Source organism: Amblyomma maculatum, chromosome 4 (genome assembly GCF_055883805.1).
Source record: "Amblyomma maculatum isolate TAMU_Amacu chromosome 4, ASM5588380v1, whole genome shotgun sequence".
Classification (NCBI taxonomy): domain Eukaryota; kingdom Metazoa; phylum Arthropoda; class Arachnida; order Ixodida; family Ixodidae; genus Amblyomma; species Amblyomma maculatum.
Window position 1 is genome coordinate 86,328,922 of NC_139347.1, and position 18,217 is coordinate 86,347,138.

At 45.8% G+C, this 18,217-nt stretch overlaps 1 protein-coding gene across 1 annotated transcript in view; it reads right to left on the bottom strand.

Moving 5' to 3' along the window:
* LOC146191568 (transient-receptor-potential-like protein) overlaps positions 1 to 18,217 on the bottom strand; it is a 149,424-nt gene that overhangs the window by 76,787 nt on the left and 54,420 nt on the right. The window contains exons 5-6 of the mRNA XM_084602077.1: positions 15,049 to 15,404; positions 14,049 to 14,244 (exon numbers count right to left, since the gene is read on the bottom strand). Of these exons, the coding sequence (XP_084458203.1) occupies positions 14,049 to 14,244; positions 15,049 to 15,404 (552 nt within the window). The remainder of the gene's footprint in view (positions 1 to 14,048; positions 14,245 to 15,048; positions 15,405 to 18,217) is intronic.

An 18,217-nucleotide genomic window follows, 5' to 3' on the forward strand; every position in this document is an offset into this window, starting at 1 on the left:
CTGCTGGCCGCTCATTTCACGAACGCTCAGCGTGCACAAAGCGAGAGACATCGTCTAACAAAAAGTTGTTTCTTCAGCTTGTACCGGAGTGTCTCACCCCCGTCACAAAATTCGTGAAGAGCGCAGCTATCCGTCATGGTTGGTTCATATCAGGTAAGTTCCAGACACGAAACCCGTGCTAGCATTACGTCGATAAAACAGCTAGTTCACTCAGCCACAGCAAAGGCAGGTGAAAGCAATTATAGAATATTGGCGGCAACCTGCAGCTCCCCTGAATGATTTTTGATTTTGGTCCTTTAGACGCCCTCATTTCCTTCACCCAAAGATGCTTCCCCAAACACTCGGTATCCCTGCTTTCAGCATCATCACTGTGCCCTTCTTTCCCGGGGTGCATCACTTCTCAACCTCTTGGAGACTCCTTTTGCAAATCTTACAACTACAGTTGAACCCTTTTATAAGATACGTGCACTGGGGAGCAGTATTTTTATCTCCAATATCAGAGGTCCCTTATAAGCTGGGTATACAATCCCATTTTCTAACCAGACCTTATTTCGACCTAGGCATCCTACGGGTAAAATGGCAAAAAGGAAATATATATCCTTTAGCATAAGCGTTATTATCGCTTTCATTTACATACTGCATTTCCCTGATGGACCACCACACACTGAATACACCTCGCAACTTTCTTGTATTATTAGCGAACGGCGTTTGCAGCGATTGCAAAGTGCCATCACGATGTGACGTGGCACCGCAGCTAGCGATTCCCAACTCTGGAAAAAGTTCTGTGTCTCGTAACACTACACGAACTCGAGTGAAAAAAAAAAAAAAAAAAAAAAAAAACGCGCCACGTTATTGTGAATGCAGCCAGCTTACCACCAAGGTGCTAGAAGTAGCCAGAACTATAAAACATCACCAGCAGAAATATCACTCGGAAAGTTTTGCTTGTTTGTCAACGGGTAACATCGGCTGTGAGTAACAAACTTATGAATGTCGCTACTGAGATGAAAAATAAATAAAAAGCTAACAGGACATTTCTGAGTGAAGTTGAAACCATGTTGGAATAGTAACCAGAGCAGTTTATTTTTCTTGTTTATTTATTTATTGTTTATTTGGCTTGGCTATGTCTTGCTTTCTAGTCACAATGGTGTGTCTACGTCAGCAGCACCAGCTGATCGCTTTCTTCGCATTTACCGGATAGATTGTTCATATTGGAAAGGTACATCGCAAAAAGACACAAGACGAACTGTCGCAGCTGTGTAAAAGATGAAATGAGCAAGAAAACAAAAAACTGCCGCCCTTTAGTTGCGAACACTAAAATTTTATTTCGACACCGAGATAAAACAACAAGAGAGCTGATGGAAGCCTACTTGATCCGAAAAAGACAGTCGCAATGTTTAAGCCAGCCTTCGGTTATATTAGTAGATAAGGAGGAGTCGTTTCTGGATAATTCATAATCTTGGCTTCAGTTTTCACGGGAGATGGAAGGAAAACATCCCCCAGAAATCTATCATCCGGTGTTTATGACGTATGATATGTTTTGACCCCTTGCAATGGGCTTCGCGCAAGTGCTATAGGCTTCTTGTAATCGCTTGAAAGACGTATAAAATGTGTTTCTTTCCAATAAATTTAGTTGCGAGTCAGCGTACGTCTATCCGTCTTCTTTTCGCCTTGTGTCTTTTTGCGCTGCACATTTCCAATGTGAACCAATACCCAATTGTCTATCCTTCTTCGGATAGATTGTTGTTTATACTGAAAGTCAACGTAATTGACAATTCCCGCTGTATTCTTCTAACTAGCGGACACAACATCTACGGTATATCCCTGATAGGAAGCTCCAATAATTGGAGAACCCAACGGAACTCCCGGTAAGCTCGCGCAGAAGCTCGCATGTGCAATCGCGCTTGTGCTCCTCGCGGCAAGCTTGAGGAGCTCATCTACGTTGCATTCCCGCTGCAGGTGCTCCTTTTAGTCATTTGATAGACGACTGACTTGCTTTTTTTTTTTTTTTTACTGAAGTTGTAATTATTCGTCATGACGCAAGCGTGTCTCTCTTTTTTTGTTTTCACTATAGCTGTAACTGAACCTGGCGATCGATGGTGCCGCACCTAATGTAAAAATGTCTGTTACAAGCGAGACTGAGTATACCAAAATTCAAGGCTAACTTGTCCTTTATAGCCGACTGTCTTCTACATCGAATGTCTAATAAAGCAAAGATCAAATTAATAAATTTCATATGGGTGCCATTCATTTGGGTGAACGGTGTTTCTTATATCCGACTACCTGTTATATCCATGCCTTTTATGACGGGGTTCGACTTTGTAAAATCAACATTATGTGAACGATGACGTCAACAATTATCTGCCTCTCCCATAATCGACAGTAAATGTAGGCATGAAATGGTTAGGGGCTCCGGGATGGGCTCAGTGCCTTCTTGAGACTATCAGTTTGGGCTTGCTTTTAATATATGACATGGAATCATAAGCGCACATCCAGGTGATTACCAGGAAGGACAGGATACACACGAGCGCTAACTCGCAACAATTTGTTTCAGGTCACAGAGGCATATAGCATACCTGTATATTGTGGAAAAAGTGTTAACAGCAAATTGAAAGGTGTCCTAATGATCGCCTCGATGAACACAGCAGGAATGTGTGTGCACACACATCCGCCGTGCGCCCTTCGTGTGTTGATGGCCGCCCAAACAGTTTCGTTTCTTCTGTACTTTTTCTCTTTTTTTTTTTCCACGCGCACTCCGCGTGCGAGGCGTCCGCTTCTCTTCCTTGCTTAATTGTTCGTTTTTCGTTTGTTTGCCTACGTTCTCTACCCCCCTCCCACCCCTTTTCGCCCTGCGGTTATCTTCGCGGGGCGTACTGACAAGGAGTTCTGCGTACGCGACTCAACTTGTTTCGTTTGTTTGCTGGTTCGCTAGGTTGTGCTCCAAACAGGCACGCTATGTGCTCGGCCTGGTCCGCAGCACTCTAGGCCTATGGCTCAAAGTTGGAAAAAAAAAAAGTAGTGCGCAGCGCTCAGATACCAGCGGTTCACGATAAAGGGCAGCAAAATTAAACGAGAACCCACAGCTCATATAGTATCCCAACAAAAAGTGTCATGGCAGTTCGGTTCCAGGTGGAGCTCCAGACTGAGCCGGTTGGTTTGTATGCAATGGTGCGCCGATGAAAATTAAAGCACAATGAGGGGCTCGCAATGAGATACATAAAAGAGGAGACAACAGCCACTACCCACACAAATGAAAACAAGTGGTGTGTGTGTGTGTGTGTGTGTGTGTGTGTGTGTGTGTGTGTGTGTGTGTGTGTGTGTGTGTGTGTGTGTGTGTGTGTGTGTGTGTGTGTGTGTGTGTGTGTGTGTGTGTGTGTGTGTGTGTGTGTGTGTGTGTGTGTGTGTGTGTGTGTGTGTGTGTGTGTGTGTGTGTGTGTGTGTGTGTGTGTGTGTGTGTGTGTGTGTGTGTGTGTGTGTGTGTGTGTGTGTGTGTGTGTGTGTGTGTGTGTGTGTGTGTGTGTGTGTGTGTGTGTGTGTGTGTGTGTGTGTGTGTGTGTGTGTGTGTGTGTGTGTGTGTGTGTGTGTGTGTGTGTGTGTGTGTGTGTGTGTGTGTGTGTTTGTGGGGGGTGAGTTCATCAAGGCGAAATAAATAATGCAGCGTCATTGGAAAACTTATTATAAATAAGAAGAGAAAAAAAACGTATGGAAGGTGTGGAATTCGAAACAGTGAGCTCTAAATTTCAAGCTAGAAGTAGAAATTAGACGAATTCTTGGGACATCGAGCGGCATTATTGAATTGGCATTACATTTTTAATATTGCGGCGCAGTATGGATTCGGCGGCTCGTTGCCGTTACGGAAAATATCTTGCTGCAGTTTACACACCTCACGCACGTTTTAAAAGCCTCTACTGTGCTTTTCTTAAATAAAGTGGTAATAAATGCGATTTGGAGAGTGGTTGTAGTTTCGTTCACTTAGTTTTCGTTTTGGTTTTTTATGTATAACTGGAAGTAATCTTAGACTAAGTGAATTAAATATCGGAAGTAATTGTAATTTAATGTGAATAATTTCGGAGTCGTAAGTGGTATTTTTTTTATTCCTTTTTAAACGCAATTTTTCCGTGTATGCATCGGCGGCATGTACTAACATATGCAATTGTATACCTCCTAATACTCGCTAGGTTACGCGTGGCGAGAGTTTTTATCACCGAGGCATGCTCCATATTATTATGGCTGGGACTGTACATACAACGCGCCAGTGCAGCGCTGACGTGATTGTCGTTGTGCCAGCCTTCTTGCCGACTCGACTTCCTCGCGGCTCCGCTCGGACAGTGGAGACTGCTGCGACGAGCAAGCGCGCGACGATGCCAGTGGCGAGAAAGCGAGGGACTGGTGCCCGCGCGTGAGCTTCGTCTCCCCGTGCCACCACCCCCTGTGGTGTTGGTGGTCGGTGGTCGAGCGTCCAAAGAAAAAAAAAGGGGGGGGGGGGGGGCGCGAAAAAAAAAATAAGTGCGTGGTGCAGTCTCTTTTTATTCTCCACACCCTCCCGTCTGCGAAGCGACGTAAAAAAGCTCACCGCTGAGCCCGGCAGCTCTGGCCGCTACTCGTGTCCTTCCTTAGGCGAGAGAGGGAAGGGCAGAAGAAAATGGAAAGGAGGAGTTCACGGTGGTACACCGCGTGGTGCCAGTTTTCCGAACTAAAGACCCGTGTTCGGGAAAGCTGGGCATGCCGCGGCGAGCGAAGCAGAGGCAGAGCGACTAAGCAACATGTTTATTCGGCATGCTGGGCCGTACAGATTAAGAGACCCGCACGAGCGATCTGCGCGCTGACTTCTTAACAAGTCCACGCTCCCCCTCACGGCGTTGCCATTCACACACGTCACAGCATCACGTGACACTACATACCAATCGCGCACAATGCGATCACATGATACTTCAATCACAATCACATTGACCTTGTTCTTTAACATGAACACAGACGGAGGAATAATAGGTAGCAGCGCACATTGTCCAGCGACCTCACCTCCGTTGGCCGCGCTGGCTAGTTTTCCTGCGTTGGTGGTGGAGATCGGCGCCGTGGAGACGGGGAGCGGCGCACACGAAATTACGGAGGTGGTGTCACACTACGGTCAGACGCTGGCGAATGGCTGCGGTGCCCTTCGTTTTGAAAACGGCCCCTCCGGGAAGGATGTTCTGGCCGATAGTTGTCGAATATAGGGCTGGTCGATGCGTCAGTTCGGTGCCGTCGGGGGATTCCGGAACGATGTGCGCCGATTGCAGTAGCGGGAAATGTTACCCGCGGCACCAAACCGGTAGCACACCGGAAGAGGTCGCTCAAAAAGTGGCGTGTCAGCTGGTTCCTGCATGGTAGGCCGCGACGAATATCCGGATGGTGGTTCCGGGACGATGTAGTTGTCCGGCGGTCGGCGCGATGTACGACTGGAGTAAGAGCGAGGATCTCTACGCTGATGGCAAGAGAATTGTTGAAAATTCTCTTCAGGCCTTGGTCGCGGAGTGTATAGGTCTTCGCGGCAGACAAAGTCGGTGACATTCGCGGACATCGGCGGGCACGCACCCCCATAAGTTGGACGAGCATATACGTCCCCTCCGAAGCCATTGGGCCGGACAAGCTGCTCACGTCGTGACATCTCATCTCGAACAATTTCACGGATGGCGCACAGTAGGCTTTGAGATGGCGATTCTTCAATGCTAGCCACTGTAGTCACATTTGCGAGCCGTCCAAATTTCGGTGTAATGCGGCGAGTCTTTGGGGCCTCGAATGTTCGGCAGTGCCGGATAACGTCAGAGACCGAACTCAAGTTTTCCTTGGCAATGAGGAAGGGGTAGACATCTTCCGCAATGCCCTTGAGCAGATGGCCTACCTTATCATCTTCAGTCATCCTGCTGTCGACGGTCTTGCACAACTTGAGTATGGCCCCTATGTAGGTGGTGCAAGTTTCTCCTGCTGCCTGGGCCCTCTGAGCAAGTGTCTGCTCTGCCTGTTTCTTCTTTGCAGCTAGGTCACCGAAACATTCCTTGATAGCTTCGACAAAACTTTCCCAAGTTGTCAGGGTGTCCTCATGGTTCTCATACCACATTAAGGCGGTTTGCGTCAAAAAAAGACTACATTGGCTAGTTTAGCCACTGAATCCCAGCGGTTATAGCGGTTCACACGTTCATAATGAGTGAGCCAGTCATCAACATCTTCCCCTGCTTGGCCGGCAAAGGAACGAGGCTCGCGAAACGGTAGCGTCGCATTCGTGGTGGTCGGCGGCGCATCGCGAGACGGGGGTAGAGGGTCCTGTGTTGATGTTCGGGGCTGCTCGGTAGTCCGCTGCATTCTTGTTGAAAAGGGTGGGAGACCAGCGAGGCGACGGCTCCGACGAAGCTCCAGCGATTGAGGATGCGTCTTGAGGGTAGTCGTACCCCGCACCTGACCACCAATTTGTTACGAAGGGGGTAAGACGTCGGAGCGCTGAATAACAAGACGATAGGGTCGGGAGCTCAGCTGGTCAACGGCAGCGCGTCCGGCACGAGAGTCCTTTTCCAACGTCTTTCTACTTCACTTGTCTTCTAAACTTCATCTTCTTCTGTACTGTTACAATATATTGGATAAGTCAGTAGTCGCTGATTGCATCATTTTAGACTTCTCGAAAGCATTTGATAAAGTTCGCCATCAGTTGCTTCTTCAAAACGTTACAAGGTTTCAACGCTGCTTAACCAAATATTGAGCGAAAGCATTAGCTGCGGGTGACCGAGCGTTCTTCCTCTTGTCTTTTTCTCCTTCCTCAGCCCACATATAAAGCCCCGCTTTAACCAACCCATATGAACGTGCCTTAGTAACGTGAGTATAAGGATAACGTGGATGCCAGGGTCCTAGCAGGCTGATCCTGACATAACCGCCTCATGTGAAACGAGAGACCCAAGTTGGCAGCTCCTGCCAGCCCGTGTGTCACGTGGGGTGTGACGTCACAGCGTCACGTGGGTAAGACGTAACTGCGGCCGGGTCACGCGAAGGCTTGAAAGTGCGAGTATTATTGCTTTCGCAATAAAATTATTTCAGCTATATACTGACACAAATTTCATCAAATAGATCGAATATTTTCTCACCAATTGCTCACAATATGTCTGCGCTAATGGCTACACCTCATATTTTGCCAATGTACTATCAGGTGTTCCACAGAGTTCCGTCCTCGGATCGTTATTGTCCCTAATTTATATAAATAATCTTCCATCCTATGTGTCATCTCAGTTCAGTTCAGGCGTTCAGTCGTGTCCGACTCTTCGTGACCCTATGGACCATGTCACGCCACGCTTTCCGGTCTCTCACTATCTTCTTAACATCACACAGCTTCATCTGCAATGCCTCGAGAATGCCATCTAACCATCGCGTTCGCTGCCTACCCCTTCTCCGGCGACCCTCAACCTTTCCCAACATCAAATCTTTCTCCAGCGACTCCTCTCTTCTCATCAGATGACCAAAGTAGCTGAGCTTTAACTTTAGAATTTGACCCTCCAATGAGCAGTCAGGGTTTATGGTCGACAATATCGACTGATTTGATCTTCTGGCAGTCCAAGGAACTCTTAAGAGTCTTCGCCAGCACCACAATTCAAACGCGTCAATTCTTCGGCGGTCAGCCTTTTTCACAGTCCAACTCTCGCATCCATACATCACAACTGGAAAGACCATAGCACGGGTTATACGGATCTTGGTTGGCAGACTAATGTCTCTGCTCTTTACTAGGCGGTCAAGGCTAACCATTGCTCTCTTTCCCAGAAGCAGGCGTCTCCTAATTTCATGGCTGCAGTCTCCTTCCGAGGTAATCTTGGCGCCCAAGAACAGAAAATCTGTCACAGCTTCCACTTCTTGTCCATTGATGCTCCAGGACTTGATAGGGCAAGACGCCATGATCTTCGTCTTTTTAATGTTCAGTTTAAGCCCAAACTTCTCACTCTCTTCTTGTACGCGCATCAGAAGTCTCTTGAGTTCCACTTCACTTTCTGCCATTAGAGTGGTATCATCCGCATATCTAAGGTTGTTGATACGTTTTCCAGCAATCTTCACTCCAGCTGAAGACTCGTCCAGACCGGCCTTTCTCATGATGCACTCTGCATATAGGTTAAATAGGCAGGGCGACAGTATGCAGCCTTGCCTCACCCCTTTCTCAATCGGAAACCAATCAGTAAGACCATGCCCAGTTCTGACTGTGGCCTCTTGCCCTTCATAAAGGTTCCTGAGGAGACAGATGAGGTGAATTGGAACTCCCATCTCTTGGAGAGCTTGCCACAATCTGCTGTGATCTACGCAGTCAAACGCTTTCGCATAATCAATAAAGCAGAAGTAAATGGGTTTCTGGAACTCTCTTGCTTTTTCCATGATCCAGCGAAGGTTGGCAATTTGGTCTCTAGTTCCTCTGCCCTTGCGAAACCCAGCTTGCACGTCCGGAAGCTCCCGATCCACATACTGCTGCAGCCTACCTTGCAGGATTTTTAACATCACCTTGCTAGCATGCGAAATAAGCGCGATCGTGCGGTAGTTGGAACAATCTTTGGCACTGCCTTTCTTTGGAATGGGGATGTAAACTGACCTCCTCCAATCCTGTGGCCACTGCAGGGTTGTCCAAATCTTTTGACATAATGTATGCAGTGTGTTAACAGCATCGTGGTTGAGGTTTTGAAGCAACTCAGCTGGAATACCATCAATTCCGCTAGCTTTGTTCTTAGCAAGGCTGGCTAAGGCCCATTCAACTTCACTCTTCAGGATTCCCGGCTCGAGATCAGTAATCACAACCGTCCTATGTTGGGTTTGCACATCCGGGTCCTTCTTGTACAGTTCTTCTGTGTATTCCTGCCACCTCTTCTTTATCTCTGAGGCTTCAGTGAGGTCCTTGCCTTGTTTGTCCTTTATCACGCCCAGCTTAGCACAGAAGCTTCCTTTGATATCTTTGATTGTCTTATACAGAGCTCTTGTGTTCCTTAATTGGCTGTTGTCCTCAACTGCTTGACACTGTATGTTCAGGAAGGCATTCTTATCTCTCCTTGCTATTTTCTGAAAATCCGCATTGAGAACCTTGTATCTTTCTCTTTCCCCCATACCTTTTGCCATCCTCCTTTCCTGAGCTATTTGTAAAGCCTCTTCAGATAACCAGTTTGCTTTTTTGCATTTCTTTTGCTTTGGAACTACCTTAGTAGCAACTTCTTGTATTATATCACGAACATCAGTCCACATCTCTTCGGGCTCTTTGTCTTCTAGATCTAATTCTTGAAATCGATTCCTCACTTCCACAGCATATTCTAATGGAATCTGATCCAGATCATACCTGAGAGGCCTTCTAGTTTTCTGCGTTTTCCTCAATCGAAGCTTAATTTTGGCAACAAGAAGCTGATGATCGGTGCCACAATCGGCCCCAGGCCTTGTTTTTACTGCTTGTATAGCGCTTCTCCATCTCTGCCGGCAAATAATATAATCGATCTGATTCCTGTACAGACCGTCCGGTGAAATCCATGTGTACAGGCGCCTCTTGTGCTGTTGAAAATGAGTATTCGCTATGGTCAGGTTGTTTTCTTGACAGAACTCTACTAGCCTCTGCCCAGCTTCATTTGGCTCACCAAGACCGAACTTGCCTGTAATTCCGGATATTTCTTCACTCCCGACCTTAGCATTCCAGTCTCCTATGAGAAAAACGACGTCTGATGATGGGGTGCGGTCTAAAAGGCATTGTAGGTCCGCATAAAATCTCTCAACGTCACCTTCTTCAGCAGCAGTGGTCGGTGCATAGACTTGGATAACTGTTATGTTGAAAGGGTGACCTTGGATCCGAAGTGAAATCATTCGGTCGTTTTTGGGGTTGTACCCTAGCACTGCTTTGCCCATTCTTCTGTTTACTATGAGAGCGACCCCATTCCTTCTCTTGGATTCGTGCCCACAATAAAAGACATAATGGTCGCCGGAGTTAAATTCTCCCATTCCGGTCCACTTGAACTCGCTGATACCCAAGATATCAATGCTCAATCTGTCCATTTCTCGCTTGACGATATCCAGTTTACCTTGCGTCATAGATCTTACATTCCATGTTGCTATGTGATATATCTCCTTGCAACATCGGACTTTCCGGTCGCTTCCCGACACATCCACAACTGAGCGTCCTTTTGGCTTTAGCCCAGCCGCTTCATTCGTCCTGGAGCTACTAGGAATCGCCCTTTGTTCATCCCCAGTAACATGTGGGACGCCTTCCAACCTGGGGGGCTCATTTTCCGGCGCCATATCGATAATGGTATTGTGACTGGCCATAGGGTTTTCTTGGCAGGAAATACTGGAGTGGGTTGCCATTACCTTCTCCAGTGAATCACATTTTGTCAGAACTCTCTGCCGTGACCTGTCTATCTTGGGTGGCCCTACACGGCAGAGCTCACGACTTCATCGAGTTTCGCAAGCCCCTCCGCCACGACAAGGCAGTTATCCATGAAGGGGATGTGTCATCTAACATACATTTATTCGCTGATGACTGCGTTATTTTTCATGAAATAAAAAACGATGATGATATTAATATTATACAGCGCGACATCACGGCTAAAGTTAATTGGTGCAATCAATGGCTGATAGAACTAAACTCTAACAAATGCAAAGTAATGCGTGTCACCCGTGCTGCTAATTCGTGCCCTGTTTACACTCTGAATGACCTTGAACTTGATAGCGTCAATTCTTATAAATACCTAGGCATTCATATTTCATTCGACCTAACTTGGAGGCTTCACATAGATTACGTCATTAACAACATTAACAAAACGCTAGGTTATCTGTGACGTAATTTTTCCCGCGCACCTTCTACTTTGAAAGAAGTCCTTTATATAACTTTAATACTTCCGATGTTAGAATACTCAGCAGCTGTCTGGGATCCTAGCCATGACTACTTAATTACTGCAATTGAACGCTTTCAGAATAAGTCTGCTCGTTTCGTTCTTTCTAACTATAACCGAGGAGCAAGCATCACAGGAATGAAAACTATGTTGAGTCTTCCATTATTGGCTTCATGATAAAAAGTTTGGTGGCTAACCCTATTCCCCAAATTATATTATCATTCTGTCTTACAAAGCCCCCTTTTTTTCAGAGACCTTATTACATAGCGCATCGCATTGATTATCCCTGCAAAGTAGCCATCCCCTTATGCAAAACAGATTCTTTCTTACGGTCATTTGTTCCCTGTACTGTCAAAGAATGGAACGATCTTTCAAATGAAATTATATCTATTACTGATACAAATAACTTTCGCGAAGCTTTACCTTACATTGTATAAGCACTGCCAGTTTTTGTTTACGAATACAACTATTGTCCATTTCATAGATAATTTTGTATATATAGAATCTATTATTTATGTACCCGCTTTTTAACATTGTTTTCTCTGTATTTCTTTTTGCCCACTCCTCAATGAAATACCTGTACGGCCCTGAGGGTAAAGACATAAATAAAAAAAAAAATAAATAAATAAATAAATAAATAAAATCTTGCGTTGTCGACATTATGAGTGAACAACCACCATCATGGCTATGGCAGGTGGTCTTCGACAAATGACATTGCTAGTTACTGATGGGTCGGCTAGTTGTTTGATGTTAAGAGACCCCGTGACTTGGTTTGAGCTGCTCACTCGGGTTTATCATCTCAGATGGAAGGATGAGAAGGGAACCGAGCTTTCCTCGACCTTGAGCGAGGAGTATAAGGCACGTTACTCCTAGGGCACTCAGGCACTTCCTTAGACATTGGCTAAACCCTATCCGTGTCGGGTGATCTATAATAGCCGCGACTGCATGTCAGTAAATAGGTGTGAGAAACTATAGGCACAATTTAGTGATAAACATTAATGATTAAGCGTTTAGAAAAGGACTTTATGTGAAGGAGGATCGGCAAAGGAAGACGCAGACGGGAGAGATTATCACTATTGCGTTTAACCTTAGAAGGCAGAGCTCAAGTGTCCCTCCAAGTGTTTTCTTGTGTTTGTGGTTATATTTCCCCTGTTCATGTTTAGCCTGCTGCCACAATAAAAAAAAAAAGTTCAGCGTTTGTCTCAGCTTCTCGGGCACGTGAACACATAAATATCGTAAAATTATAATCTAGTCCATTATTTCTGAGTGCCATTTTCGCACTGCGCTATGATTCGTCTATTACGAAGCGTTCGTAGCCATTTTGGCAACAAAAGATATATGCGCAGTAACAATTATTAAAACATAAAGACTGAAAGAAAAAAAAAACGTAAATGAGGAAAAGTTGGGCGGATTGAAAAGGCAGACTGCCTCAGGACACGGTCTCTCGAGTCAATTGTCATTAAATGTGAGCGAGGATAAAGACTAGGAAAGCAAACGCACAAACTGATGAAAGACAACCTAATTAGAACAAAACGAGTTAAACGAGCCGCGGTCAGCATCAGCGTTTGGACTGGGTTTAATGCGCGCTGAAAGTGAAAGCCGCAAAACAGCTGAAGTTCTTTAAAGCCAAGCAAAATGAGCGCTTCGGTGATTAAAGAGCAGAGACTGGACAGCAGCAGCGAAAACACGCTCCCCATCCAATGACGCTAAAACTCCTCCTTCATAACAAAAATAAAAATACTACGCTCGCATTACGACCTCGAACTACACCATAGCTTATGACTGAGATATTTAATGTGCCTTTGTCACGAATATAAATGATCGATAAATCCCTTTTTACGACTCTCTTACTTCGTCGCCTAATAAGGCGCAAGCTACGAAGATCGATGGACATTCATTAACGCGTTCGCTGCTCTCTCTGTGCACAACGAGGCCAAACGCGCTGACCGATGACGTCATACGACCGGCCGAGGCCCATAAATCAACGGCTCGCGTTAAATGCCTGCGCATGACGAACGCATCAAGAACGGCGGGCTTAAATGAAAAGAAGACTACTATTATATCTTGTTTCAGCTCCCTTTAGCCCCCCCCCCCCCCCCCCCTTTTTCACTTTGTTTGTTTGTTTGTTCCCCTTATATCTCTTGTGCGTGCTTACAAGTAGACGAAAACTATCTTTTGGGAAATCCTGCGCTCGGTTAAGTGGTAAAATAAAGGATAATAAAACTTCTACTTTCCCCACAAAGTGGAAGTCTACGGAAGCCAATCCCTCATACCTCTGACCTTAAAAGTGTATACGGCTTGGAGATGCAGCATACCCTTCGATATTGTCTTTCTTGATGTGTGAGTAGTCTAAACTGCAGATGCATAATTTTATTTATTTTTTTTTTTGCCCTTTCCGCGTTTTTGTTACTTTGCGTTCGAGTACCTCTTACGCGGCCTGAGGGTGATTATATAAATAATGCTACCCCTTTGGGAGACGCAAATGCCAACACGAAAATAAGCTAAAAGCAACAGCTACGATGTCTTCACCTCATTCTTTTCACAACTATTCTCGGCACCACAAAATAAACAGCAAATCCCATAGTGTCAGACTACGGCAAATATTTGCGGGTGTATATGGTAAATAGCTGTAAGAATAGGTGCCACACACAAGGGGCAACCAAAAAAAAAAAGAAAAAAAAAACGAGCTCTAATGTTGATCAGAAGTGCGCAAGCTTCGGAGCACGCGTACTTTAGGACCCTGCAAAGGTTTGTTAAATATGAAGTATTGACACCGTTGAGCTGAGGTGGCGGGTTCTTAACGCGCGCAAAAATGACGCTCATCAAGATGGTCAAAACCATCGTGCGGGAAGAATGGCCTGAAATTCTAGTCGCCAGTCCGCGCTGCTTCTGCGCTTGCTGGCTCCTTCGCGGCCTCTAAGCACCTAGTTTCGGTTCTCTATTTTTGATACTCCGCTCAAATGTGTGGACACATCGTCAGGAAACCACTTACTTGCACGCAGTCATCAAGCACATTTTCAGCTGAGACCAGTCCTTCAGAGCCATTAGCGTGATAGAGGCCCAGTGTGCCTTTGCGCACACAGCTTGGATAGTGAGAAAAGGTCGGAAGTACCTTTAGTGAGCTATATGCAAATGTGTATGGGCAGGCTGAAGAAATATGCGCGCGAAAAAAAAAAAAAAAACGTTTTTGCCACGTACCTCGATGTCCTGGAAAGATCGGCTCATCATGGCGATGAGCATGTTGATCATGACGGTCATGGCCATGATCATGTAGGCGCCCAGCAGGGCATGGCCCACCCACTTGGTGAAGGGCTGGTCCTTGCGCGCGCTGATGTCCTTGATGGGGATCACGCCGAAAAGGGACCACAGCAGCGACGTGTAACTGGCATCAATCCTGGACGGCGACACGCAACAAGAGTGCGCATCATTTATTACCGCAAAAGATGAAACGGCGCTATATCAGCCAAGCAGGCACTAAGCCATATGTTAGGCTCGTTTTTGTTTCACATATGTCAGTGTGCTTTTTAGCGATCATTTTTAATCTGAGCACGAGGGACCAAATGAGTTTTAAACGCAGAAGTTTATATGTTTGTTTGTTATTTCGAATTGCAGCAGCTTCGTGTAAAGAGGCTGAACAGGCTTCCTGTTTTCTTAACACCTTCACATTTCTTTCCACTATACTTGACTTCAGCACATTGAGATTCGAAATATATAGAGAATGATTGGCGGAAGGCAGCGAGTATGCCATGCTGATTCCTTTAAAGTTAACTGGCCTCCCCTTTACGAGGTGCACATCTGGCCGCTTGTTGCTCGACTTCGTCCCACAACTTATTCGCAGCATAGAGCGACGGCGCGAGGGGGCAGCTTCAGGACATGTATGACTGGCTCGTCAGCGTGTGAGGACATTTGTGCGAGCAACCTTCTTGCGCTCATTTATTTCACTGCTGAGGAGTTGTGGAAGTACACGTGAATTAGAATGTCAATTTTAAATTCTGTTTAGAAATGCGGCCAAATGTTATAGTGAATAAATACCGGGCCTATGGCTGGAAATGCTTCTGGTCGTCTTGGGCAGTATTGCCACGCGTTCGGTGCGTTTTGGAAAGAGAAGGTAAGAACTAAAGGGATTACTCTCCAGGCGCGACGCTGAGTGCACAGGCAATATAGAAAGAGCAGAGAGAAGAAGAGAGAGGGTGCTCACGTGAGGAATGCGTCCGGGTTGTGGTGGCAGTTGAAGGTGATGTTGACGCCTCCGACCTCCTTGGTCTCGCAGAATCCCATGGTGGGATCGTAGTACCAGTACAGCTGGTTGAGGCCGCATACGAACGAGGTGAGCACGAGGAAGAAGATGAAGAGGAACTTGGCGATGTCGACGATCATGCAGCCGAGCGATATCTGCAGCGGACCCAGGTGCGGGTTGGTCTGGAAGAGGTAGATGATGCGCGCGAAGCTGAACACGTTGGCCATGGCGAACACGCCCTCCGAGATGAGCGTCGGGTCGTTGGCCGGCCACTGAACGCGGTCCAGGACTCGCGCCCCGTACTGGCCGCTTTGCACCTGCGCGACGACCAGAACACCGATCGTAAAAGTTATCGGATGCTTTTCTTGTGCCGATGCAGGGAAATACGGGATTATATATTAAGCCCTCACGTGCTGGCTGGCTAGTAGGAAAAAAATAGGTTACAAAAAATAGAAGGGCCATGTAGCGGAGGGATAAGTTGTATATTCCGCACAGGAATAAGTCACTGCAAACATAGACTATGACTTTGATATACCACGACTAGCACCCCAAAATAGTGATCCCTAAATGTGTCAAATCACTCGATTGATCTCATATAATCAAGTAATATTTTCCATGCTTCCTGGTATCTGCATTTAGAAGTATAAAACAAAGTACAGAGTCGGTTACACTCGTCTAGACCGCTCGAGCAGTCTGCATCGAAGTAAATGAAGCAAGCTATTCTCGGCGATTTTTTGCACTTGACAAAGAACTTGTGCCTGTGCTGTTCTCAGACTACTCGCCTCCCAGCCAGCGCAATTATTATCGGTGAAAGCCAGTAGGTGCTTCAAAATTTCGCTTTATTTATTCCGCATGAGACTGCGCTTGCTCTAGACAAGTGTGAACGACTAAAGAAAATTTGCCGGAGTAGTGTAATGTAAAAGCCTAAAGAAAATATTCAGAAAGAACTGCTTCATTTGCTCGCAATCAAGCGTCAGATTGAACGAATCAAACTAGAAAGGAAATGAATGACGGCATCGGTCATCAGTACATAATTCGGAACAGCTGCAGTGGATTAGCAAGAGGAGGAGGTTGAAGGACGGCGAATACGGAACTCTAGAGCAAAAGGCTAAGTTTTCAGCCACTACCGCCAGTTTCCTGCGTGAGGTGGTGTTACAGCGATTGCGAGAGTAAAAAGAAAAGAAAAAAGTAGAAGAAGAATTAGACCGCTATCGAGAGCCATAATAAGGGCGCCGGCACACGTTCTGCCATTAGAGTGAATACCTAGAGAGTGGGCGTTAGCAGTGGAGAATGGTAATCGCGGATAGCTTTGGCCTTGTTCTGGTTCAAACTTTTTTTTTTTTCTGCCAGTTAGCACAAACATGTCCTGTTCACGATTCTGTAGCCATGAGTTCAAAATGGGTTGAATCCAACCTAATTGGAGGTTTCAGAGGAGCTTTTTTATTTCGCTCTCTTTCTGTGTTAAAAAGGGTTAGAGCATAAAAACATGTCGTCAATCTAGTGGAGAGCCTGCGCATTTCATTCATTGTAAAATAATACCTTAAATGATTCGTTACATGTCCTTATTCCCCGCTAAATTTGTGATATCTTTCCTCGGGAAGAGAGTTGTTTTCATTTAATTTATTATTTAACTGTAGTCTTTTTACTAATTGAACTTTACATTTGTCTGACGTCGCTTGCTGCCTCGTAATTAGTTTTTGTTTTTTCCAGCACGTTTAACGTTTCAAGGCTTTTCGAAGACGCTCCTTTGCCTTGAAGTCACTAAAGCTAAGCTTGTCTTTTTTTTTTTTTTTTATGAATGAAAGCGTTCGGTCACTAAGCTTCACCTTAAACATTAAGCAGGTGACCTGCGCGTTCACAGGTGGTATTAATTTGTGCCTGAAAAGGTAGCCAGGCGACCGTATTGAGGGCTCAGCTGCCTCGTTCTATCGCCATCCAAACGACTGAAGCGAGCTTGAGTGCCTTGCTCGTAGCCGACTGCGTGATCTCGTAAACCCTAATACTGCTGTCGTGCTCCAGCGATTTTCGACTAGGCAAAGCTGCACACTCGCCAGATCAGAATTCCTTTCCGCCTTTTTGAGTTTCGTATTAGTCGGGAATCGATCCCACTCCCGTTTCGCCGAACTGGCGCACCAGAGCGGAAGAAACAGCTGGTGATATTCGGCGCCGACAGTTTGCGCCAACGACTTAGGAATCGAATCCACGTGGATGTTTGCGCGTTGAAAAAAATATTTAAAGATCGGCCGGCTTTCGGCTCTGGTATGCCGCGAAATCCGACAGAGTAATTGCGCGGGCCACGACCAGTTGTGAAATGTTTAACATGCAAAATACTCCGTAAATTTCACGCTTCATTGGCTGACGCAAGTTTTCCAGCGCTGCACACATTTACATCGACACGGCTTGAGTTCTCTCTTCCTGTATGCCGCAGTGCATTTTGTGTGGCGCCAACTGCAATATTGCACTGGCCACGGCGCCTTATGTAAGTGCCCATTGATTCTCTAGGTGTCACGAATCACCTCGAAAAGCAAAAGGAAAACCCGCCGGTTGTTTTTCAGGCTTGGTACTGGTCAATTTTGGTTAGCGGAAGCCTTACTATCTCTCTCGCGCTACGAGTGTGCTAACCAATTTCTTTCGAGTCTTTGTCTGCATGCCGCACAGATGTGCCCTTATCTTTCCATTAAGAGTGGCCGGAACCAGTTATCAAGATTCGTTTTCGTTTTCTTGGATCGTAAGCATGTGATTTCCACTGTTTCTGTGAAGCGTGTATAATCGCTAGAAACGCATTTTTTGTGTTCTGATCAAATTCTTGAAAAAAAAAAAAAAAACATACTCCGAATAGGCAGTGTAGAGTTCTGCTTAGGTTCCCTGTTGCTCTCTCATTAGGTACTAAGTTCAGATTTATAAGACATCACTTTGAATGCTGAGGTGACTGTGGAATATTGTAAGAGACGGTTATGCACATGTTTATGGGGACAGTTTAAGTTAGAAGCGTGCAGCGAAATTTTGCTCAATAATGTTTTTATGTTCTCGCACGGAGTAGAAAAATTTGCACTAGAAAACGAATAGGCTGCGTTTCTAAATGTGAGGTAACCGTAGAATATATCGAGAGACGTTTCACAAATATTAATCG